This window comes from Marmota monax, unplaced genomic scaffold, assembly GCF_021218885.2.
Source record: "Marmota monax isolate L192 unplaced genomic scaffold, Marmota_monax_Labrador192_F-V1.1 WCK01_AAM20220418_F8-fsc00019, whole genome shotgun sequence".
NCBI lineage: Eukaryota > Metazoa > Chordata > Mammalia > Rodentia > Sciuridae > Marmota > Marmota monax.
In genome coordinates this window covers 14,637,772-14,664,662 of record NW_026695242.1, presented here as the reverse complement: position 1 = coordinate 14,664,662, position 26,891 = coordinate 14,637,772, and the positions used below count along the sequence as shown (strand labels likewise).

The following is a 26,891-nucleotide window of genomic DNA, read 5'->3' as shown; positions in this document are numbered from 1 at the left end:
TGAGCAAAAAGTAAATTGTATTACAGAACAGTAACATTGACCTGGGGGACAGGGTGGTATTCACCACTTAGATAGTAAGTGCAATGAAGTCTGTTCTTGTCTGGGAAAAGTTACTACTTCATCTCTCACAGCTGACTGCTCACTGTACATACAATTCTGAAAGATGGCTCAGATAAAGAGCAGTCAGTATCTTGCATTCTTGGCATATACATTAAGAATGTGAAGGGATACTCAGTGGCCATGGTAGACTACCTATACCAACACATATAAGATTTTGCATCTGATCTAACTGAATGAGTATCTAATCTAGACTTACAGTGTATGGGTATGTATGCCGGATGGGTGTTGGAGGATACAGTTTCTTTCCATCAATCTCCAAACCTATATAAAAGCCATTTCAAACTGCATATATTAGACCAAACATTATGGACATTAAGGAACTCAGAAAATAGGTGTGTGTGTGTGTGTGCACGGGCGCGTGCATGGATATGGAACTGACAGCCATGAGTATTGATGTGATTACCATATGAATGAAAATATTGTGAGAAAAAGACAAGAAAAAATAATTTATTTCACTGAATATGGTGGTGCACAGCTGTCATCAATCCCAGCTACTTGGGAGGCATAGAAGAAGGATCTCAAGTTCTGGCTAACCTGGGCAATTTAAAAAGCAAGATACTTTCTCAAAAATAAATAAAAATTAAAACATAAAACAAAATAAAAAAGGCTGGGATGTAGTTCAATGGTAGAATGTTCCTGAGTTCAATTCTCAATATTGTGCAAGAAAAAAACAATTAGTGAATATGTTTAAATATGATTTAACCCAAGATATTACAACAATGAATTCTAAGAACTGTTTTCTAGATAATTAAAAGATTGTCATATCAACAAAAGGTGAAAGATGGAGAAAGGAGCCAATATGGCAGACATTGGTTACATGAGGCTATTGAGTATTTGAAATGTGTCTAGTCTGAATTGAGGTGTGTTATGTGTTAAATAGACATGAGATTCCAAAGAATTACTAGGATAAAGAAAATGAACATGAAATATCTTACTAATGATTATTTTCTTTGCAAATTATGTTGGTAATCCATAGGGTTAAATGAAAATACATTAAAATTAATGTCTATTTGTTTAAACAAAAGAAGTGAAGGAGAATAAGGTAACATTTTGTATCTTGACTGTAGTACTATATATCCATATATATCTATATATATCTATATCTATATATATCTATCTATATATCCATATATATATATATATATACACACACACACATATGTTGTCTTTTTTGTGTGTCAAAATTCATATAACTATAAAACAAAATAGGGCAAACTGTACCATATATAAATTATATCTCAACAAACATGACTTTAAAAAGAAATCTAGTTCATGAAGTGTTTTAACGGTATTGGGCACATACTAACCACCTGACAAATAATGGCTACTATTATGATTCATTAAAACAACCAGCATCAGACTGTTTCATAGTGGGGTAGGGAGGGGGGACATGGGAGGAATCGACAAACTCTAGATAGAGCAAAGGGGTGAGAGAAGAAGGGAGGGGGGCATAGGGTTAGAAATGATGGTGGAATGAGATGGACATCATTATCCAAAGTACATGTATGAAGACACAAATTGTGTGAATATACTCTGTATACAACTGAGATATGAAAAATTGTGCTTTATATGTGTGATATGAATTGTAATGCATTCCGGTGTCATATATACCAAATCAGAATTTTAAAAAAAAAGATTGTCACATTCCTCTTTTTTAATACATGTATCCTATAACCAATGTCAATATGTATAAAATCTCAAGTTTTGTAGATGTGTTAAAGCAGGTACTGAAAAAAGAGCTGTCATACAACAATGTGCATGTAGAAAGAAATATAAGAAACAGTCATACAATAGTTTCTGCTATTTTGTCCATCCAAATTAACCTGACCCTTGGACCCTTCAAACCTGAGTACTGCTTATATGGTGAATGTTTCCTTTTCTTACCCATGTCTGGATTGTTTCTAAGTGGTTACCTGGTTAAGAGACTTTTATTCAATGTATGTGTATCAAAATAAGATTATTATACCTAAAGAATTACTTTAGCTTAAGTTACAATTCCAAATCTGCCAATATTTTGAGAACAATAAATCACAATCTAATATAGGAAAGAATGTGACTATTTCATGTTTACTTAAAAATACTAGTTGTACAAAAATCTAAAATACTCATTGAAAAAATATTTCATGTTATTACCATGCAACATATTTTAAGTTAAAATTAATCAATAATTATCACATAAATTTGGTAGTAAGTCTATTAGATGCACTTGTTTTTCTTTCCTTTAAAAAAAAATTTTTTTTAATTGTTGTTGGACCTTTGTTTTATTCAGTTAAGTGCTCTACCACTAGGCCACAACCCAAGCCCTCGATGCCTTTATTTTTCTAGAACTGATTTTTTTTTTTTAAAAAAAGACCTGTGTGGAAGCCAAGATAAACGATTTTGTAGAAATGGAATTAGAATGGTAGTTTTTAGAGGATGGGAACACGATAGTGAGGAAATGGATATCAGGGTAACTGATATATAGGAGAAATGGGTGTTGGTAATTCTATAGCACAATCTGGTGACTATAGTCCACATCCATTTATGGTACACTTAATAAAGTAGAAGAAAGACGTTCAAGGTTTCCCAACACAAATAAATGATAAATGTTTGAGAAGATGGAAATTCCAATAGTATTGATTTCGTCATTATACATTAGATATATGTATCAAATTATCACACTGTACCCCCAATTTATGTACAATTATGTCAATTAAAAACTACAACCAAAGAGAATGGGGGGGGGGAATCACAGAATTACCATAGTTTGCAAGAAGGGTTAAAAAATAAGTTACATTTTCTTAGTGAATACTGATTTTGAGCATTCTGAATAGTTGACCATGCCTTCTTCAGTAGTTTAAAGGAAAAAAAAAATTATATGTGTGTGTGTGTGTGTGTGTGTGTGTGTATAAATAAATAAATAATTTAAATGATGCCAATCTTTTTCTTCTCTAAAAACAGTTTTAGGCAGAAAATTTTATTAACCTTTAGTAAACTCGAGAGAATTACATCAATCTTTACAAGTATCTAGAAAGTGTAAAGAGAAGGGGCAGGCTTACACAGTGTGAATGCTATACTTGACATTATGTTCTGACTTTTACAAACAATTACACAGTAGTCTTCATCTATCAGGTCTCTTAGAATTCTTAACTGTTAGGTGAAAGCTAAGACTTCAGAATAAAACAAGAGGTCTTTGAATCATACTATAACTGTCACACAATCAAACACTAAGGTTAAAAACCCTCAACCCCACCAACATGTGACAAGTGGCCTAAAAAACCACAGCAGCAGACACTCTATAAATCAACACACAGGGCATGTGATAAATGAATGAATACACTGAAGAAAGATGCATTTGGACTCCTGTGACTTAAAGGTAGAAGACCACACACTTAAAATAGCCTTAATATTTTCATTGAGACGCAGAATATAAGACACAAAGACAAACCACATAAATAGCTATCTCATTCTAGACACAAAGATGCCAAAAACATATGCTGTTTTCTGAAAAGATAGCCACTTCAACAAACGGTGCTGGGAAAACTGAAATCCATGTGTAGCAAAATGCAATTAAGCCCCTCTCTCTCACCCTGCACAAAAATCAACTGGAAGTGGATAAAGGACTGAGGCATTTGAGCAGAGACCCTGTGCCTAATAGAAGAAAAATGAACCCAAACCTCCACCATGTCAGCTTAGGAACTGACCTCCTTAACAAGACTCCTAAAGCACAAGAAGTAAAATCAAAAATCAATAAATAGGATGAATTCAAACTAAAAAGCTTCTTCACAGGGAATGTGAAGAGAGCCTAACAGAATGGGAGAAAATCTTTACCACACACTTCAGATACAGCATTAATCTCCAGGATATAAAGAACTCAAAAATAACACCAAAAAACCCCACAAATAACCCAATAGATAAACGTGATAAAGAACCAAAAACACACTTCACAGAAGAAGGAATACATCCGACCAACAAATATATGAAAAAATGTTCAACATCTCTTGCAATTAGAAAAATGAAATTAAAAACTATACTGAGATTCCATCTCACTGAAGTCAGAATGGAAATTATCAAGAATACAAGCAAAAATAAACGTTGGTAAGGATGTGGAGAAAAAGGTACACTCATACACTGCTGGTGGGATTGCAAATTTGTGCAACCACTCTGGAAAGCAGTATGGAGATTTCTCAGAAAACTTGGAATGGGACACCATTTGACCCACTCCTCGGTTTATACCAAAAGGACTTCAAATCAACATATTACAGTAAATGTCTACAGCAGCTCAATTTACAATAGCTAAACTATAGAACCAACCTAGGTGCCCTTCAACAGATGAATGGATAAAGATGTGGTATATATATATATATACACAATGGAATATTACTCGGGCTTAAAGAAGAATGAAATTATGGCATTTTTAGGCAAATGGATGGAGCTGGAGAATACCATGCTAAGTCACAAAAGATAATCCAATCCCAAAAAACCAAAGGCCAAATGTTTTATCTGAAATGTGCATGCTAATTCACAATGAAGGGTGGCGGGGGGGTGGCTAGGGAAGAACAGAACAGAAGGGAGGGGGTATAGGGGTAGGAAGAATGATAGAATGAATTACACATTATTCTCCTATGTGCATGTATGATTACATGACTGGTGAAATTCTAACTCATGTAATGAAGAATAAGAAGTTATATTCCATTTATGAATGATGTGTCAAAATGCAGTATTTGTTCTAATTAGTCATGTATAACTAATTAGAACAAATTGAAAAGATTTTCCACATTGACTCTACAAGTTAGATAAGGCTGTAAAATAAGAAAAGGGTCACATAATGATTATAAAAAGGCAAAAAAAGAAAAACAAGAAAGAAAAAGACCAAGTTTGCTTTCTATATCAGTATTGCTTACTTCTATAAATTATTTACCCAATTAATCTCTTAATAGGACTACATGGTGAATAAAATGTATCAAGGACTGCAAAACATTTGACACTGATGTTTCAATTATTTTCTTCACATTTAATGAAAAATAATTATATTTCTGCTGAGTTAGATATCTAAGTTTCTTATATTATAAACTCATATATCTTACTATGACTTTTAGATAAATTATATATCATATTTAATGTAATATCATTGATGATAATGATGATTGTCATAGTTTGCTCAGGCTGTAATAACATACCATAGATTGGGTGGTTTAGTCAACAAACTTATTTTCACATAATTCTGGAGGCTGAGTGCAAGATCAGAGTGTAAGCATGGTTGGTTTCTGGTGTGGGGCAAGGAGGGAGTAAGAATTTTTCTTCTTAGGGCACTGATAACATTAGGGTCCCATCCTCACCCTTGTGACTTCATCTAATCTTCATGTCTTTCCCAAAGGTTGCATCTTCAGAAACCAATGCATTGGGGGTTAAGGCTTCAACACATGAATTTTGGTGGGTATGAGGAAGACACAAATATTCAATTCTAATAATGACAACGACAGCAGCAGTTTGAGTGTTTTGTCAGGCATGGTGGTCCAGACCTGCGGTCCCATCTACTTGGGAGACTAAAGAAGGTGAACTGCTTGCTACTTGGGAGACTAAAGAAGGTGAACTGCTTGAGCCCAGTGTAGGTAATTTAGAAATGAAGCCCAGTGAGACAACAACAAGAACAAGAAGAAGAATGAGGGGGAGGGGGAGGGGGAGCGGGAGGGAGAGGAAGAATTTGTTTACAAAGTGTTGGGAAATGTTCTATAGAAGAGAAAACTAAGGCATTATTGGTAGGATCACTGAACAAACTAAAAAAAATGGCTAAAGAGAAAGAAAACCATCAATCAGTTTAGATTTCTTCCTCTCCCTCCCCTACAGAATGAACCCAGTGCCTCAGGCATGTTTGGAAAGTTCATAAATTCTCTTCAATGTTTCATTGAATACCAATACTTGAAAAGATATTTAAATACTTGCATAGGGATCTTTAGGATTCTAATTACACACACATACACACACACAATATCTGTTAACTGACTTTAACCAATTGTTTTCATAATTGTGGCAAACATACTGTAGTAACTTTTTCAAATAAACTATATGTTGTGGTTATAGAAATAATAGTATACAGTTTTTCCTCTGAAATATTCTTATAACTTCCTTTCATGCAATCATGCACAATGCTTGCAATGTTTGAAAAACAGAATGCCTATCCAGGGTCAACCATAATGCTAGGCACAGAATAACAACACAACCAATCAAGTACCAAATACATATTTTTTTAATATTTATTTTTTAGTTGTATTTAGACACAGTACCTTTATTTTAGTGTGGTGCTGAGGATGGAACCCAGGGCCTCACACATGCTAGGAGAGCACTATACCGCTGAGCCACAACCCCAGCCCCCCAAATATAATTTTTAATATTCAAAAATGTTCAAAGTGTTTGTGTGTGAATATAGACATTCAACAATGACAAGCTTATGTAACTCACAATTTAATAAAAATACATGCAAAGTATTATTTATTTTAATAACAAAGAAGAGAAAAATAAAAAATCTAGCCTAGAAAATTAGGAAAATCTACATGAAGAAAATAACACTTGAACAGAATTTGAAGAAATAAACAGAATTTCACAGATGGAGACAGGAAATTCTTCAAGTGAAAGGCAATAATGTGCTTAAAGGCATGAAAGCTAAGCAGAGACAATATTTCAACTTAACTATACAAGGTTCAAATGATATGAAATAAGGGGAATGAAAAAGGAATTCATAGAAAAGAGCTTGTATTCCATGGAGCCTGCCATTCAGTGTTGGAAGGCGCCAGGCACACCTTTAGTGTAGCAACCCGCCTGCAGGCCCCTGATCCTCCCAGGCAGGTCCGTGCACAGTCATGGGGTTTTAAGACGTCTATTGGTGTGTAATCCTTAAATAAAGCATGAGAGTTCTGCAAGCCCAGCTAGGGGCAGTGCCCCTACACAGAGATTCTATGCTAACCTGAAGACTAAAAGCTTAAGGTTTTGGAATCTACTCCATTGGACACTGTTAGGAAGCTTAGATTCCTGCTGTTGCATCCTCAGGCTGTCATGACAAGTGGACAGCAACGCTTTCTCCCTGGTTGCTATGGATTTTGCTGACACAAAGGATGGCCTTTGATGTTGGACAGTTCCTATGAATGTAACATCTTGCCTGTATTAAACTGAGCAGCTACGAAGCACAAAAACCTGACTAGAATTTTGGGGACCCTAACATTAAGTAGACAGTATTTGCTTATGTTTTGTCTTATACAAGCACATGATTTTATCAGAAAAATTTCAATAAAATATTTTAAAGCGAGAGAGGGAGAGAGAGAGAGAATATAAAAGCATGAGAAACCTCAGAATTTATAAGCCAGTGTGGTGCTATCCAGCTACTTGGAAGACTAGGGCAGGAAGACTGTGTGAGCCCTAAAGTTCAAGATCAGCCTGGGCCACATAGTGAGATCCCATGTCTCAAACACACACACACACTACACCCCAGAGTAAAAGAAACAGATGAAAATAAATCAGAAGTATAAGAGAGAAAGCATAATATTAAGAGGATATCATTACAAAGAAAGGGATGTAAAAAGGCAAGTTAGCATCTTCAAGGGCTGCAGAAAAATTAGTAAATTCACTGGATGGACAACTGAGATGCCATAAATTACTGCAAGGTAAAAATCAGTGTTGAGGATATATTAACAAGAATTAACACATTCCCCTATTCCCCTATACTAGCAGGATTTCAAAATATTATGATACATTAGGGTAAAAAAAGGTGTAAAGAAAATATTTTAATAAAAAACTGGAACTCCCCAGCACCACCAATCCTTCCTGCTCTCTCAAACAATAATGACAACAACAAACTAGGACCTTCTTTTTACAGTACAGAAGCAGAGAATATATTATGTTCTTGTGTATCTATGTAGTCTTTCATTAACTGAGCACCAGAAGACATTGTAACAGTATTAATTCATCAGATAATGGGAACAACTCAAAATCACCAGAGATATTACTATTTATAGATCTGGAGTCCCAGAATTAAGTAACTTCAGAGCTTGCCACCGATGAACTTTATTTCTTTGACATTTCAGATGCAAAACCAAGTGTTTCTGTCCCTTATTTTCTTATCACTACAAATTAATTCTGGTTTCACTTTTTTTTTGGCACTTTTAATTTCCTCAATTTATCTTCTGCAATAGAGTCTTTAGACACTGAGCACAGAAATAGTTCTGCTGTATTAATATAAAGTAATAATACTTAATATTGCAAATTCTCAATTAGTGTTCTTTCTTTGTAATATTTATAAATACCCAGCAGTGAGTATTGACAGTGATAATGAATTAGTGAAAATGAAACATACTTGTTTCTTGATCTAACTCATACATATACATGCTAATAAAACATTTAATTTTTGAGATAGAGAAAAATATTACCTACAATGAAGAAAACTAATTACTAGAATAAAATATCTTTCTAAAAGGCAGAAACAAATATATTTAAGGGATAATTATGTTAATGATATACTATTTATAATATTTACACACATAGTAATTTAGTACCCCTATCTATCTGAAATACAATAAATTCTCTAAGACAAATAACAAATTAACTATTTCAAGTCACGTTCTGTCATCTTCAGAGTTTAATAGCTCTAATATACAGGTGATGATAATAAGAAACAACTATACCATCTGGTTTTCAAGCTCAAAAGCAGGTAACAAAAGAAAAACAGGAAGGGTGCCTCTGAGGATGTGCTTCCATAGCAGTCTAAGAACTACAAAAAATTTCACAATGATTTTAGAAAGTCTTTTTAGGTATTATAAGTCAATAAAAATGAATATTCTTTTTAACTGAAAAATACATAAGAGATTTAAAAAACTCTAACATACTTTCATAGCATCATGTAGTTCATCTTTGCAGCATTTATCACAAATGAAATCTATTTATGTATATTTAATGTCTGTCTCTCCTACTGCTCTGTAATATTTATTGAACGACAGATGAGGAAAAAGTGTACATTTCTACCCAGAATAACCTAAGATGATGAAGAAATTTATTTTGGAAGACCCTCATTGATATGGCTACTGCATATGACATATTCCATAACAGTAATTACTGCTCAAAATGTTTTACATATATATATATATATATATATACATATATATATATATATATATATATATATATACACTTCATTAGACAAATGTAAGCAACAATCCAATTAGGTAGATACTATTATCTCTATTCTACAGATTAGGAAACTGAAGCTCAGAGAAGTAAAGTAACTTACTAGGCACCACTGCTCTTAGACCCAAGGAACCAAAGAAGTAAGAGCTCCTATTTTAATCACATTTCCTCCCCACTGGGTGAAGTCTCTTTGGCCTTCGGAACATGCTAAACTCCAGAGACCAAGAATTGAAAAAATATGGCCCCTGTAAATAAAATATGGGAACATAGCTACACATGTTCATTTACATGTATTTTGTTTGCTTTTTCACTATGCCAGCAAATTTGACTAGAGTAAAAAGAGTTGAGAAGTTGTAAACACATGGTTTATGAATCCTAAAATATTTACTATCTGGCCCTTTATAAGCATAAATTTACCTACTCATCTACACCATGTTTCAGTACTAACACTTTGAAATCCACAAGTAAATTAACCTAAACTCCATTCTAGGGACTCCATAGGTATCTTCTAAGCTATCCTCCCCAAGAGGACCACATCACCAGTATATTCTCTACAAAACCTGAGGTACATCCAAAGGTAGAGAAGGGTAGAAGGCAGAATGTGAATGTACATCCTGGATGTCAACATGCATGAATGTGAGGTTCTTCGAAAGATAAAAGGAAGAAAGGGTAGGGTAAACACAAGAGGGTGTCTCTAGAGTCTCCATTTGTATTATTGTTGCCCTAGGGGGCTCATAAATGTTAATGTCTTAGAGCTGTGATCTGAATTGGGACTACATGACTTCAGAGTCCATACTCAAAACCACTTTGCTGCATGCACCCTAAAAGTTGAGTTGGCACTTGAAAGGGAAAATTATTATGAGGAAAAACTCAGCCATCTAGAGTAATATTTAAACACATTTAATATTCTACATATCTATTTTGTTAAATTAGATTCCTCAGCATAATACATTAACATATTCTTTGTTCTTTTTATCCTTTTTATGGTTGTTTTGGTTGTATGCAGTTTACCCTAAGTAATAAGCAATTTATTGTTGTTCTAAAATCTAAAGGTCATTCTAAATCATTTTTAGTTCAGGTGACTATGTTATTTATTGGTTCATTATCATATTTCAGGGTGTTAACAAAGTGACTTAGCTATTGTGTATGTATGTACGCTCTATGTCATTGTGGTTTTGACCTGTTCTTTCAAATTCCCCAAAAGAATGGCCAATTAATTCAATGACTTATTTCTACTGAATAAAGCTCCTGTGTCAGACTATTTAATAAACCACTGGTAAGCTTTATGGATTAGCTATGTTTGTATTGAGTATGCATTTAGTAAACTATGCCATAAGTGGGAAAATCTAACAATTTAATTATACTAATGTTGAAAATCCAATTTCACATCAGAACTAGAAATCCTGGAGAGTAACAGACTCTAAGCCTCAAGTTAACTCTGCCTGAATGGCATATGCTTAAGGAATTCTTATGGGGTAACCATTAATATTTAGAACTCCTTAAGTCAGGGGATGTGATTAACCAAGAGGAATATACAGGAATTTATCTGAGTTGGACACCTTCTAGATTTTTGGAAACCATAATATTAAAACACTACACTTCACACTTTGAAAATGCAGGTTAGTCTAAGAACCTAATCATCATTTATAATAACTGGAGACCTGACACTGACTGACTTTAAGATTTGCAATGGTTTGTTATTTATCTATTTTGGCAATGGTTGTTTAGATACGACACCAAAAGGATCATCGATAATTTTTTTTAAAAAAGACTAGATATCATTTAAGATAAAAACTTCTGCGCTTTGAAATACACCAAATGAGACAGAAGACAAGTCACAGACTAAGAAAATCTTTGTAAATCATACATCCAATAAAGAACTTGTATCCAAAATATACAGTAAATTGCCCCCCCCCCAAAAAAAAAACCCAACAACAATAGCTTTTGACAAAGTTATTCAAAAATTGACAAAAGATGGGGTTGGGGACATAGGTCAGTGGTAAAATACTCATCTAGCATGCATGAAGTCCTTGGGTTTGATCCATAGCAATGCAAAGGGGAAAAAATTGGCAAAAGATCTGAGCAGATGTCTCACTAAAGAAAATACATAAATGGGAAATAAGAATACAAAATAATGTTTGATATCAATTGTCATGAGGAAATTTTGAGTTGAAATGACAATAAGGTACCACTATACATCTTTAAAATGACAAATACAAACAAAAATACAAAAACAAACAAAAATCTGACAATACCAAAATACTAATTTGAAGCAGTAAAACTCATTAACTGCAGGAGTAAAGGAAAAGGATGCACTTTAAAAACAATCTGGCAGTTTCTAACTAAATATACTCTTTCCACATAATAAAGCCATCAAATTCACAACTACCCAAATCTGCACATTAATATTTATAACAGCTTTATTCATAGTTGCCAAAACAGAAGAAACTAAGTTGTCTTTTAATACATTAAAAAGATAAAGACACTGTAATACAATACATTTATATAATGAAATATTATTTACCAAGAAAAATAAATAGGATTTCAAGCCATGAAAAGAAATAGAAAAACTTAAATGCATTTACTAAATAAAAGAAGTCACAGCCTAACATATTTACATTTTCTGGTTCATTAAGGAACTAATACAACAATCTTTAATGCAGTGGATGCAAAGGACAAAATCTGCTAAGTTTCAATGAATTAATAATAAAAAATATCTATAGACACACTATCCTTGATGGGATGAGAGAAAAATAAATATAAAGTTGTTGACATTTGTAAAACCAAAATATTCAGGGGGCCCAAAGAGAGTAACAAATCACTTGAAGGGGGGGCAGTGTTGGGTATCAAATCTAAGCCTCACATGAGATAGGCAAGTTCTACCATTTAGCTATATGGTAATATATATTGGGGAATCCTAGCCTTCACATTTTAAACACATCATCCTGTATACAGGACACCCATAACACTTTAGAAGACATCTATAAAATTGATTAATTTAAGTTTTTATAGGTATCCTACATATAGGATGATGGGACATAACAGGTCAATACAGTTCCAAATGAATGGATTTTTTAGCTCTATTAGGTAGCAGGCCTAAAGCCAGAACAATGGAAGTAAGCAAAGATGTTGCATATTTTGATCCTTAAAAAAAAAAAAAAAAAAAAAAAAAAAAAAAAACCCAGGTTATCTTCTTTATATTTACAATAAACACAACTATTTATTTTTTAAAAATGTTAAAGATAATTTGGAAGCTCAGGAAATTTGGTTTGGGCCTCAACTAAAACTCAAAAGAACTGAGGCCCAAGGAAGTCTAAATGATCTCCAGCAACCTATGTACCAAGGATCCATGGTCATACTTTTTCATGAGTGAGATAGCTAATAATAAATTTGCAATGACCCCCACTTTAGTCATTCACATAATATTTGAATACATACATATCATCAGTGAAGTATATGATAGGGATGAGACATAATGGGTCATCCTCCAATGCCTAAAGTAATTCTTTTACTTAAAATGCTCAACAAAGATGGCAGGATCTGATTTTTCATTTAAAAGAAAGACTCAGAATCTCATTTTCCCCCCCTGAATATTTTAAATAAGTATTTTAAAATCAGTGGTCAATCTAATAAGATGTGTTCAAACAGTGAATATCCTGGCACTATAATCAAAAACTTCAGATAAATTAAATGCTTAAGTGCTACTGATGTCTCAAAAGTTAGGCAGCTGAATTTCTTTCACTAATGTTATCCACAATACTCTACACTGGCACCGCTTTCAGACCTCAGGTTAGTAGGAAAAGCCTAGTATAACTGTCCAAATGGAAATGCTGTTATTGAGTACTTTGTTAGTTGACTTAAAGTATAAAAGCATTAAAAATGGGCTGATTAACTTGTATTAATACACTGGAAATGAACGTAACTTTGAATATAAAAAGAGATGTTTCATTCTACGAGTCTATTTGTTGTTGCTGTTGTCGTTGTTAACTCATCAGTATCTAAAAATCTTGGTAGAAATAATCAGAATACCTTGAGCTAAAGAATGATTATAGCATCATAGCCATTTTGGAGGTTTACTCTAAAAATGCCGCCTATAAACTACTTAAAATAGTCACATTTTAATTAGCCTTCTATTTTAGGGGGTTCTATGTGCCAAAATTATTAATACAAATGGATGACTCTTGGAGACCCCAACAGCATACCCTGGCCCTTACAAGTATTTTTTATTTGTTCTAATTAGTTATAAATGACAGTAGAATGCATTTCAGCACATCATACATAAATGAAGTATAACTTCTTATTTTTCTGTTGTAGATGTAGAGTTACACAGGTTGTGTGATCATACATGCACATACGGTAATAGTGTCTGATTCATTCTACTATCCCTTACAAGTATTTTTAGCAAAAATAAGATGACTCTCAGGACCTCAATGGTATATCCTAGCCCTTACAAGTAACATAAGAGAGCCATAAAGGGATATTATCAATTATTTCATTTGGGGGCAGATGAAATATTTTATTCTGATAACACAAAATACTGTATATGAAGCACTAACAGTTCCAAGAGTTTTCCACTAGAAACTTAACACTCACACTATACTGCATCACCATCATTCCCAATCAGAAATTATTTTAAGTCAGTATTAGGAGGAATACAAAGGAACAAAGAGAGACAATGCAATCTGTTTCTTCTTTTTTCTCTACTTCATTCCTTCCATTATTATTTTTGCAATTGACACACATATCAAAAACTAAAACAAAACAAAATCCAAGGCCTCACCCATGCTAGGTGAAAGTACTCTCCAGCCCAAGTTACTCATGAATAGTATGTATGTATGTATGTATGTATGTATTTATTTATTTATTTATTTGGTGGGGGAGTATTGGGGAGTGAACTCGGGACACTCAACCACTGAGTCACATCCCCATTCCTATTTTGTGTTTTATTTAGAAACAGGGTCTCACTGTTTTGTTTAGCACCTCACTTTTGCTGAGGCTGGCTTTTTAATTTACTATCCTCCTGTCTCAGCCTCCCGAACTGCTGGGATTATAGATGTGCACCAGCACACCTAGCTTTACTCATTTTTTTTTTAATACCTTTATTTTATTTATTTATTTTTATGTGGTGCTGAGGATTGAACCCAGGGCCTCGCACCTGTGAGGCAAGTGTTCTACCGCTGAGCCACAACCCCAGGCCCTACTTATGGTTTTAATAAAATAACTGAGTTTGTAAGTTTTCCATGTTAAATCTGTTTGGGGTGCTAACAAAGTGTCACAAACTGGTAGCATATAAACAAAAATTTGTTTCTCACAGTTTTGGAGGCTGAGATAAGGGTACCAGCATGACTGAGTTCTGGTGAGGACCTGCTTGCTCCCTGATTCATAGACATTACCTTTTTAGTCCTGTCATGGCAAAAAAGAGAAGGAAGCTCTATGTGGTCATATTTCTAAGGACACTAATCCCAGCTGGAAGGGCTCTGCCCTAATGACCTACCCAAGGGCCCTGTCTCCTAATAATATCATGAGAGATTAGAATTTCAACCTAATAAATTTTGGGAAACACAAATATTCAGTCTATACCACCATTTTTTTTTTTCTTTAAGAGACAGAATCTTGCTATGTTGCCAGGCTAGAGTACAACAAATAGTCTTTTTTTATATACAGTATTTTTGTTTGTTTATTTATTTATTTATGGAGCTGAGGATTAAACTCAGTGCCTCACTAGTGCTAGGCAAGCACTCCACCATTGAGCTACAATTCCAGCCCTACAATGGCTATTAGGCATGATCTCACTGATAGTACAGACCTTATAATCAGCATAGCTCACTATGGCCCTACCCCTCTACACACTTAACTAGGAATTTAGGAATGCAACATAGTACCCAGCTAGTACTTTCTTAACCATAGTGACTTTCAACTATACTTCATTCTGTCTGAACCTCCCCTTTTTTCCAGAAATGTGACATACTAGAAATGTCTTAATTTATTCTAATTCTATCCCTAATCTTTTTTAAAAGAGAGAGTGAGAGGGGGAGAGAGAGAGAGAATTTTAATATTTATTTTTTAGTATTTGGTGGACACAACATCTTCGTTTGTATGTGGTACTGAGGCTCGAACCCGGGCCGCACACATGCCAGGCGAGCGCGCTACCGCTTGAACCACATCCCCAGCCAGCTAATCTATTTATATTGAACATTCCATTTTTAATGTCTATTTACCTTTCATTCATTCAACAATACTGATCAAGGATACTTATGTATAACTGAAGAAGTCACACTTCTCTTTCAACCTGAATCATGTAGTTTCTTCCTAAATCTAAACTCTCTGGCTTCAAGATGTAGTTCAGAAGTCTGCTTCTCCAAAATATCTTCTATCCCTTGCACTGAGTCAAAGGTCCCTTTTACAATCTCTTTTAAGTCTCTATCTATAATATACCTAATAGCTAACAATGAAATTATATATGTGCCCTCAACTAAATTACATCAATTAGAGGTATGATCCAATTTAGAAATGTTCGTGAATTGAAAGATTCAATATTGTTGAGGTGAATTCTCCCTAAACTGATTTATAGTTTCATTGCAATTCCAATCAAGATTCCAGTAGGATTTATTTATGTATGTTAATTTATGTTTTTTCTAAAATTTACATGGGCAGGTAAAAGAAGAAAGAATAGCCAAAATAATTATTTAAAAAGATGACTCACACTTCATAGCTAATTCAATATAAAATTATAATAACTAAGCACATGGTACAGCCAAAAAGACACACAGATCAATACGAGAATAAAGTCTAGAAATAAATACATACAGAAATGAGAACAAATTTTTAAGAAATTTGTAAAGTGGAAGGAAAATACATAACCTTCAACAAATGGTGCTGGGATAATTAGACATTGACTGCCAAAAACTAAAACAAAACAAAATCTAAAACCAATTTCACTCCATATTTTGTACCATATATAAAAACTAAATCAAACTTGGTCAAACTTAAGCATATAAAGTAAAACTTTGAAAGAGACAAGATCTTTGTGACCTTGGGTTAATAAAAGAATTCAGAGAAATAATCTCTCTAAGAGAAAATATTAGATGTCATCAATTTTTTTTCTTCTTCTGTAGAAGTCAATGTCCACAAAATGAAAAGACAAACCACAGCTGGATGAAAATATTTACAAATCATGTATCTGATGAAAGACTTGATTCTGGAATGTTTAAAAACTTTCAAAACTCAACAATAAAAAAGAAAATACAAAAATATGGACAAAAGATTTGAACAGGCACTTCACTAAAGAAGGTATGCAGATAGCAAATAAACATATAAAATATTAAAAACCACTAATGACTAGAGAAATACAAATACAATGATACACCTCTACACATATATTAGAAATGATGAAAATTTTAAAAACCAACTAAGCCAAAAAACAGAAGGATGCAAAGCAACTTGACCTGGATGTTGTTGGGAACACAAAATAATAAACCACTTAAGAAAAATTTGAGTTTCTTACAAAGTAAAACATACAAGTCACCACAGGACCTACCAATCTCACACTTAAGTGTTGACCCATATGAAATGAAAATTTGTACTTATATGAAACCTCAAAAAATTAATGTTAACAACTATTTTAGTAGCCAAAAGCTAGAAACAAAGGTCCCCGAAATGTAAGACAGATAAGTGAACTATAGTAGAGCTATACGCGAGACTACTACTCAGCAATCAAAAGAAACAAACTATTGATATATGAAACAATACAGAAAAATCTCAAATGCTTTTAGGATAACTGAAAGAAGCCCAATTCTGAAGGCCAACTACTGTATAATTCTGTTCATATGACATCCAGGAAAAGAAAAAATAAGAACCAGGAATGAATAGCTTAGTTGCCAGAGTTGGGAAATTAAGGGGAGGGAAGGTTGAATGTATAGTGGCAGAAGAAAATTTTGTGATTAAACTATTCTATATCTACACTGTGTTAATAATGGTTACATGACTGTGTTTCTGTCCTAACTCAGAATCATTTATTGAAATAAGTAAAATTTATTCTAATTAAAAACAAAATATATTAGCAGAGAATTTAACTGAAAGAGGAATAAACATAATAAACCATGTCATTCACTTCTCCCAAAGGCAGTTAATATACATATTATCATTTATAACATAAATATTAGACATCTATATCTATAAATTTATTTTTAAATAGTGTCTCAGATGTCTTTTGGGGTGAGGGAGAGAAGATTGAGACAACAATTACAAATGTAGGCTGTATCTCAATATGCCATTGGACCAAAAATTACCATGATTACAACACTATCGTGGTACAAGTTGATTGATCCCAGTATCTCATTCTTTTCACAAGGAAGGGAAAGAAGAGTCCTGTTGGTAATCTGTTATACCCTCCAGTTTTTTGTTTGTTTTGAAAAGAAAAATGTGGGAGCAAATATGAGGGTGAGGGTAAAACAAGTATGGAAACACTGTCGACCCACCATTAAAAGTACCAGTACGTGCACGCATACATACACATACACAGATGATATACAACTGTAAATACTGCAAAACTTCAGCAGAAAGAGCATTAACAGATAAGCATGCTCTAAAATGAAATGGTGATGAATCTTTTGTCCCAGGAATTTCTGATGAGGACATAGAAACTTATTTACAAAGTCAAAAATGTTTTGTTTCTAGAGAAATCTTAGCAAAGACAGCCCACCCAATTTTTTAGTAAAGAAACTACTGACACCTTTTCACAATAGGCACAAGGGGGCACTGGAGCACAGGGTTTTATTTATATCTTGTGGAAACACTTAAAGACTTTCCCTGAATTCAAGAACAAAAACACAAGAAAAGGAAAAAAGAGGTGGAAGGGGAAGGAAGGCAACAATTAGTGACATATCTCAGTTTCACAGAAATTTACATTTTCAGTTACAGAAAGATTTTACAGGGCTATATTAAAATGTATTTTTTCAGTAACATTCTATTTTAACAATCGAATACCGGGACTGAATTTTGATAAAAAAACCCAGTTAAAAAGAACGCCTTTGATCTTTCATTCTTAATCAACTATAATTCTTTAATTGAATAAATAACCGGTCTTCAAACAAAAGTCTCATATTTTAATCCATGGTTCTTCACCAAGAGTGTGAAAACTGTACGTACTTTAGTTTATAAATAAATCTTCAGTTATTCAACATGCCAGAATACTGTCAGTAATATGAAAAGCTATTTTGAAAAAAAAAAAATTGTTCTTATATTAAAAAAAAAAAAAAACCAATAACAATAGATTCCTGTGTACTCATAATCATTAAGCTGCAACAATTTTCAAGTCACGGTTAATTTTGTTCCAACCATTTTATATATATATATATATATATATCTTAAACTGCAATCCGCCAGCATTTAAGTTTTCCAGATTGGGTGTTTTGTTTGTTTGGGGGTTTGTTTAATTAGAACCCAAATAAGGTCCACTTATTTCCATTAGTTGATATGCCTCTTAAATTTGTTTGTGTATGTGTTCCTTAGGACTGAACCCAGAACGCAGGAGAGCTCTACCACTGAGCTAAATCACCAGAAACGCCCCCACCCCCTTATTTTTTTATTTTGAAGCAGGGTCCTACTAAATTACTGAGAACAACCTCGAACTTGTGATCTTCCTGTATCAGTCTCTGGAGTCACTGGGATTATGGGCACCACACCAGACACAGCTACACATCTGTTTTTATTTATAGGTTTTACCTCCTCTCTTCCCCCTGCAATTTTATTGTTTAGGAAATCAAGTCATTTGTCCCATATAGCCTTCAATTATCTGTATTGTGCTGACTATTCCTCTATGCCATTTTAAAACATGCTCCACTGTCCTTGTATTTCCTGTAACTGTTCAATCTAGAGTCTTAATTAAAGTCAGGGTTGTTAGAGAAAAAAGTCACACATAGTACTGTGTTATCAAGAGGCATATTGTCTGATTATATATTTGTGTGAGTATTGTCTGATTATATCTTTGTGTGATAACAGCAGACAAAGATGATTGCTGTCTATCCAATCTTTCACCAAGAGCTATTTTGTAAAATAGTAACATTCTAACTGTATTAGAATATTATCATTAACTTTCTGAAATATATCTATTAAGTAAAAATCCCCTCTTCAAATCTTTGCTATCCATGAGGCTATACGTCTAATTTTTATGAGTTTTTTAAAATAATAAGCTAGTATCCTAATTTTCTAAAATGGTGAGTAATGTGTGTTTGTTTTTTAAGGAAGAGGTCATTACAAACTCTCTGAATTCAAACAAATGAATTTCAAATCTCTGAAGCTGTTAAGCCTATTGCTGCCAATTCTGTTTCACTGGTGCCAGTGGTTGAACCCAGGGCATCATCCACAGAAACACATGTTCTACCACTGAATCACAAAGGAGCCTCTGCTGTCATATTGTCTATCGTGGCCATAGAAAGAATCTTCAAATAGCTCTTGAGTCTTTGGTAATGTCTTAATAGCTTCCTTGATTCCATATTGTGAATACGGATAACCTTGTCCATTTCCTGCTTCAGACCAGAAATCAACCATATATTCAAGGAAAATGGGAAACAGCATACAAACAACTTGGATGCTAGGGGTACTCATTACTCCTGAGATAGTTGCTTTTTCTAGGCCTTTAGATAGTGGTCAGTTAGCATGACTTTATATCTATGGTTCCAAATAAAATTCTACATGGGTTTTTAGCCTCATTATTTCTATATAGTTTCTCCCTTCTTGATAATTCTGCTATCCAATGACACCAACATAATTAAATCTTATTTGCTTTGTCACACAACACATATACATAGGTCTAGTAATAATACCAACACTATAATTAGTGAAAATCATCTAAGATTTTTATCTCAGTTCTTTATCCTCAGGGTATAATCCACTAGGCATATATAATCAAATTACTACGTTTTAAAGTCATTTTTTTAAAGAGAGAGAGAAAATTTTAATATTTTATTTTATTTTTTTTAGTTTTTGGCAGACACAACATCTTTGTTTTTTGTGGTGCTGAGGATCGAACCCAGGCTGCATGCATGCCACGCGAGCGCGCTACTGCTTGAGCCACATCCCCAGCCCTTAAAATCACTTATAATAGTTGCTTCCTATGGTTATACCACTTCAGCTTCTTTGTACACTATGTTTTTTACTTTTAGGGCTTTTTTTGATAAAAACTTTTTAGAATTATGTACAACACTTATATGTTCATTTTACATCAGAAAACAAGGTACATTCAGAGACATTTAGCTATTCCTTCTATCCCTGTAGCCTACAGTGTTAATTACAATTCCTAATTTTAAAAAACAAAAGTAGAGACAGAACATATATAACATGGACACACACTCCAGTTTATTTATAGATAAACAGCAGCATACTTCTTACTCATTTTGCTGTATTTTTACTTAAACGTGTATTTAGTAATCATGGCAGAGTAAATATTTATTTACATTTATGTCTGCATAACATCTAATTTAATACATGAATCATTTTTCATTCAGTCAGAACCATATTAAGAGATATTTGGAGTGTTTCTGTCTTTTGCTAATACAAATGGTGTGGATATGAATATAGTCTATGCACATGTAATTTTGTATTTTAGCCAAACTATTTTGGAGATATTCTACTCCTAGGAATAGGCTTTCCTACACCAAAGAATAAGTATTTAATTTAGCTAGATATTTCAAACTACTACAGACAGTTGTACCATTTTGGGTTTCAATAAACAACTTGTGAGAGTGCTTCCACAGGCTCACTAATTGGATGTGTTATCTGCCTGGGGGGAAGTATCCGACATCCGGGGAGACTACCCGATAGGTAAAAATTGTCATCTTGGTATAGTTCACTCCATCTTTTCCTTTTATTTTCTATTTTATTGGCTTCTATTCATAACTTTATTCCCCTTATTCTTAATTTGGGCTTAAATTGATCTTTCTCTCTTAAGGTAGAATTTTAGGTCACTGACTTTTAAAAATTCTTTCTAATATAAGCATTTAAATTTATACATTTCTCTCTAATCCTTGTGAAGATACACCCACATTGTGATTTAGTATATTTTCATAATCATTCAGTTCAAATGATTTCTGACTTTCCTTGAGATTTCTCCTTTGGCCAACAGATTATCTAGAAGTATATTGTTTAATATCTCAATATCTTTTTCCTAGAGATAATACTGTTTTGATCTTAATTTAATTCCATTGTGGCTCAAGAACACATTCTTGTATTATTTCCACCCTTTAAAGTTTCTTTAGATTTGTTTATGACCCCCCATGATGAATATACCAGGTGTACTAAAAAATAATGTGCATCATGAAGCTTTGAGGTAGTGTTCTATAAATATCTGCTATGCTCTGAACATTTGTATCCCTCTAAAATTGAAAAGGTTAAAATTTCAATAAATGAAAAATGAGATTACTCACAAATGAGATTGGCCTCAGAGGGTTTCCCGGTCCCTTCAATCACATGATAACATTCCAAAAAGGGACTATAAAAACTACAAAGTGGGCCTTCACTAGACACCAAATCTGCCAACACCTTGGTCTTGGAGGTCCATGGCTACATAATTGTGAGAAGAAAATTTGTTGTATAGATTCAGTTTTAAGGTATTTTGATAGTAGCCTGAATGGACCAAGACAATATTAATTAAGTCAAGGTGATTGACGGATTTTTCAAATCCTCAATATCTTTTGCTAGGTTGTTTTTTTGTTTGTTTGTTTTGGTACCAGGGATTGAACTCGGGCACTCGAACACTGAGCCATATCCCCAGCCCTATTTTGTACTTTTTAATTTAGAGACAGGGTTCTCACTAAGTTGCTTAGGGTCTCGCTAAATTGCTGAGGCTGGCTTTAAACTCAAAATCCTCCTGCCTCAGTCTCCCGAGCTGCTGGGATTACAGGTGTATGTGCCATGGTTCCCGGCTTTCTTTGCTAGTTTTTAAAAATATTTATTTTTTATTGTAGATTAACACAACACCTTTATTTTATTGATTTTTATGTGGTGCTGAGGGTCAAATCCAGTGTCTCACACATGATAGGCAAGCACTCTACTACCAACAAGCCACAGCTCTTCTTTGCTAGTTTTTTACTGGTTTGTCTTACCAACTGCTGGTGTTAAAAAGTCTTCAACTAAAAAATTTTGCTTCAAGCATTTTGAAGCCATGCTGTTAGATGCATATATATGTGATTGTTTTGTCAATCTTTAATTGTTCCACTTTTCTGATATTTTCTTAAGTACTTCAGCCACAGTACATACGTGCATATTATTTTACATGGTTATATATATATATATATATTTCCATTCATTTTTTTAATTAGTGCATTATATCATTCACTTTAAATCTATCTGGTAAATTTCTGATGAACCACAAACTGTTGGATCTTACTTTTTTTTTTCTTATATCAATGCTGACAATCTCTGCCAGAACTGAGATTCTAGCATGTTCAACTATAGAGTTCAAGACTACTAATAATTACACTATTACCATTTAGTGTAATTATTAGTATGGTTCAATCTATCAAATTACGTGTTCTTTGCCTCTTTTTTCAGCTGTTCCTTTCTCTCTGCCTTTTTTGTATTAACTGAATATTTTTTAGAATTGTATTTTAATTTATATAATTATGTTCTAGTAGCCACATTAAAAAAAGAATGAAATGATTTTAAAATATATTTTATGGGGCTGGGGTTGTAGCTCAATGATAGAGCACTTGCTTTGCATGCATGAGGCACTGGGTTCGATCCTCAGCACCACATAAAAATAAATAAAGATATTGTATCCAACTACAACTAAAAAAAAATTTTTTTTAAACGTATTTTATGTAAGTCAATAGTTGTGCTCCCCAAGTGTAGGTTCATTTTCTATGGTTTCACAGTTACCTATAATCAACTGTGGTACAAAAATATGACACAGAAAATTCCAGAAAGAAACTAAAAAGTTTTGTACTGCATGCCATTTTGAGTATTATGTAAAATTGTGTATCATCCCTTTCTATCATGAACCATCCCTTCATCCAGTGTATCCACACTATATATGCTACACATCCATTAGTAGCCATCTAGGTTAAAAGATTGACTTTGTGGCATGATAATACTTGAATACAGGGTTGGGTACCATCTCTGTTTTCAGATATCTACTGAAAGTCTTAAAGGATATATCCTATAGATAATGGGGGACTACTATCCCTTATGTGTTCTAAATCCATCCAATGTACTTTTTATCTCTTACACATTTTAGTTTTCACTTCCAGAATTTCAATTTGTATTTGATTTTTAAAAAATATCTTTATAGATCTCAAGTATCCAAAATTCAATCCTTCTTTTAAGTCATCCTCTGTTTAATATCCATGTCTACTAATTCTATCATCTATGTCCTTTTGGGGTTGTTTCTGTATGAGATCCCCTCTCTGCCTATTATGGGGTTATTTTCCCGCTTCTGCGGTTGTTTGGTAATTTTTACCTTAATGTTAAGCATTATAATGTTACTTTTTCATGTACTACTGCATTTTTTTTTAATGCCTACATTAGGTTTTGTTCCCTGCACCCACAACTTCCCCTGAGATGCAGTTAAATTGCTTAGAAACAGTTTGATACTTTTGGGTCTCATTTTCAAGATTTTTTTTTTTTAGGTTAAGCCAGCGCAAATTTTAGTCTAGGGCTAAATTTTTCTTCCCATTATAAACTCTTCTGAGTACTCTTCTCAATGTCCTGTAAATTATGAGGTTAGTCACAAAAACTATTGGGAACAAAACCATTCCAAACTCAGGTGAGTTTTGGCAATATTCCTCTCTTTTCAGGTGTTTTTTTTTTCCTTATACATTTGTGCAACTTCTTAAAGCACATGGGCTTATTAGTTCAGCACTTAGAGAAAAATCCCTATGGAGATCTTTCTTTTTCTTTCTAACTTATTACTATCTGATATTGGGTCCTGCCAACTCTATCACCATGGCCTCCATAGACTCTCAACTTTAACTAGAGTTTTCCCCTTGCAAAAGCCAGAGTCCTTGCTATTTAACAGTCATAATCGATAAGGATCACTATGATACAGTTCTTGCTCTCAAGAAGAATTACCGTATTTCAAAAAGGCTACAAAATAAATAACAATCCATATATAAGGATAACAATCCTTACAGAAATATTACCACTGTACACCATTTTAAATTTAATTTCATACAGTATATGTATTTACATTCTCTCATTTCATTTTTATCATCAACTTTCTCAGTTCAATCCAGTAAGTAAGTTCTTAAGTATTTTTTTTTTTACAGAGAGCGCTCTATGACCCAGAAATATGATGTGATTAACCCAACATTATATACTCAACATATGGTAGAGCCAGAACTCAAGCCTGAGTCTACTTTTACACCACACATACCTCCAAAAGAAAATACTTCTTTATAATATGGATAGGAAATAACAAAGCAAAAGTTACAGTTTTAAATTATATAGATGTGATTAATTCTAACAGAAATGGGAGGTGATATTTCCTATAAAGTATGAACCCTAATAATAAAAGTGAGATATTATCAAAATTGATTTTCCAATGTGATTTATTAGGAACTTATTAAATATTGGTGGACTAAATAAATGAAAGGAATGAGTGAATGAAACAATGTGGTAACAGTTTTCTGATGTCAGATTTTAAAAAGAACATATGGAAAGAGGAAAACATAAGAATGTTCACAAATTACTATAAATCTTCTAAGAACATTGCCAGAATAAACTAAATTTCATTAACCAAAAAAGGAAAATCATATAGGTCCACTGGCTGCATAAATGTAAGAGGATGAACTAAGAAGAAACAGGAATATTACATGGGAAAGATGATGTAATATTAACAGATGCAGAGAGAATAAAGAACTACTCACACCTCCTGCTTTGCATCCATCTTCTCCACCAAGGAGAATTGAGTAGAAAACTGGAAAAGGTAAAGAAACATAGTTAAAAAGTAAATGAAGTTGAAATGAGAAAAGAAGACAGCAAGGGAATACCTAGCCAATTTCTAAATTAGATTTTGTCTACAAAGTCTAAATAATCAAAGGCCTGAATTAGGCATGCACTTTCAATATGTTTAAAACAGCACAGAAAATAAAAACAATCTCTAAAATGAACTGTTTTTGGAAACAAAAATGATGTTTTATTTCTCTTTTCTAGTACTAGGGATGGAACCCAGGGCCTTGCACCAATTAGGCAAGCACTCTACCACTGAGCTATATCCCTAGTCCTATTTTATTTTTCCCAGGCTGGCTTCAAACTGATGATCCTCCTACCTCAGCCAAGTAATTAAAACTGTGGCAAGTGCCACCATGCCCAACTGAAAAGAATATTTTCTAGAAAATATACATAAAAGAAGTCTTAAAGGCTCCTACTGATCCATTAATACTAACCTACCAAAAGTCCAAAACGATATTTGCAAGAAGGCTTGAAAGCATTAAGAAAAAGGTTATCCAAGAGTAAATTTTATTTTACTACAATCAATGCTAAATTTTCACTATCAATACATTTCTTCTTAGTGTTATAGGCTAGTGTGAATAATACACTAGACATTTTTAAAAGCAAAATTTGTGGGGTAAGATTCTGAATATATGAGTAAAATGATAAAATGTGAGCTCCCATTAAAAAGAGCACAACTAGATAATCACAGGTGGATAAACAACCATAACTCACAACATTAACTAAAAACTAAAATAAAACAGAATAACTTCAAATATATGTCACTGATCTCTTATGCTTTACTCAAAATACTCAGATGATACAAAACTCAGACTATGAAATGAACATAGGACTCAAAGTTGAGAATAATTATTAACATGTTAGATGATGAGGATTCCAAGATGTGACAAATTAGAAAATGAACAGAATAGGCCAATATTAAAATAACAGAAATAATAGTGGTAGCTGGCTTAATGAAATAAATCTAAACTGTGGATGAGGAACGCTGACAAACTCTTCAATTTATAACAGAGAAGCCCCCAAAGGCTCAAAAGTTAATTGTGGGTAAATTAAGGCCAACAGAAAAACTAACAGTAGTCTGACTTAGCAGCGGCCAGACTCAATCATCTCTTTCTTACTTTTAGCCTAACAACACTTCCTCTCTCATTTTGGTAGAAATTTGTTTCTTAGAGAAGGTTAACAGCAGTTCTCTGAATTCAGAAGCCTATTAAATCAGGTCAAGGGCAGAGATTATTACTGAAACAGGAAGACTAGGTGAAAGTTTTCTAATGAAATAAGTCTATGACAAGACCCTCCCCTCCCTCCCAGTCTTCTTTCTTCAATGGTAGAAACTTGGAAAGTCAAGCAAGAAAAAGGTCGATTTCTTTGGGAAATCTGACCAGTTTAAGCTAAAAGAGCTAAATACAAAGACACCAGATTTTCTAAGGAAATCACTTGATTTCAAATAGATAAGATTAAATTTACATTCATCATCACATGTTCAGAGTTCCAAATTGCTTTTTTACTGTTACCTATTAAATATTAATAATGAGAATTATCAGATATTTCATGTGAAGAAAACATTAAATATAAAACAAGAGAAATTAAAACACACATAGAGAAAAAAATGTGACTGGAAGAAAACAAAGGAGAAGGGAAACAAATGAAGAAAACTAATATTAATATTATCTAAG

At 33.3% G+C, this 26,891-nt stretch overlaps 1 protein-coding gene across 3 annotated transcripts in view; it reads right to left on the bottom strand.

Annotated features, from left to right (window-relative positions):
• Jmjd1c (jumonji domain containing 1C) overlaps nucleotides 1–26,891 on the bottom strand; it is a 246,981-nt gene that overhangs the window by 179,041 nt on the left and 41,049 nt on the right. Inside the window, exon 2 of one of the 3 annotated variants that reach the window (XM_058577933.1) lies at nucleotides 25,136–25,183. The exons of 1 other annotated variant lie outside the window; for it this stretch is intronic. In XM_058577933.1, coding sequence (XP_058433916.1) covers nucleotides 25,136–25,183 — 48 coding nt within the window. Of the gene's footprint in view, nucleotides 1–25,133; nucleotides 25,184–26,891 lie in introns of those variants that run through there. One more of the 3 variants, XM_058577938.1, reaches the window with a different exon arrangement.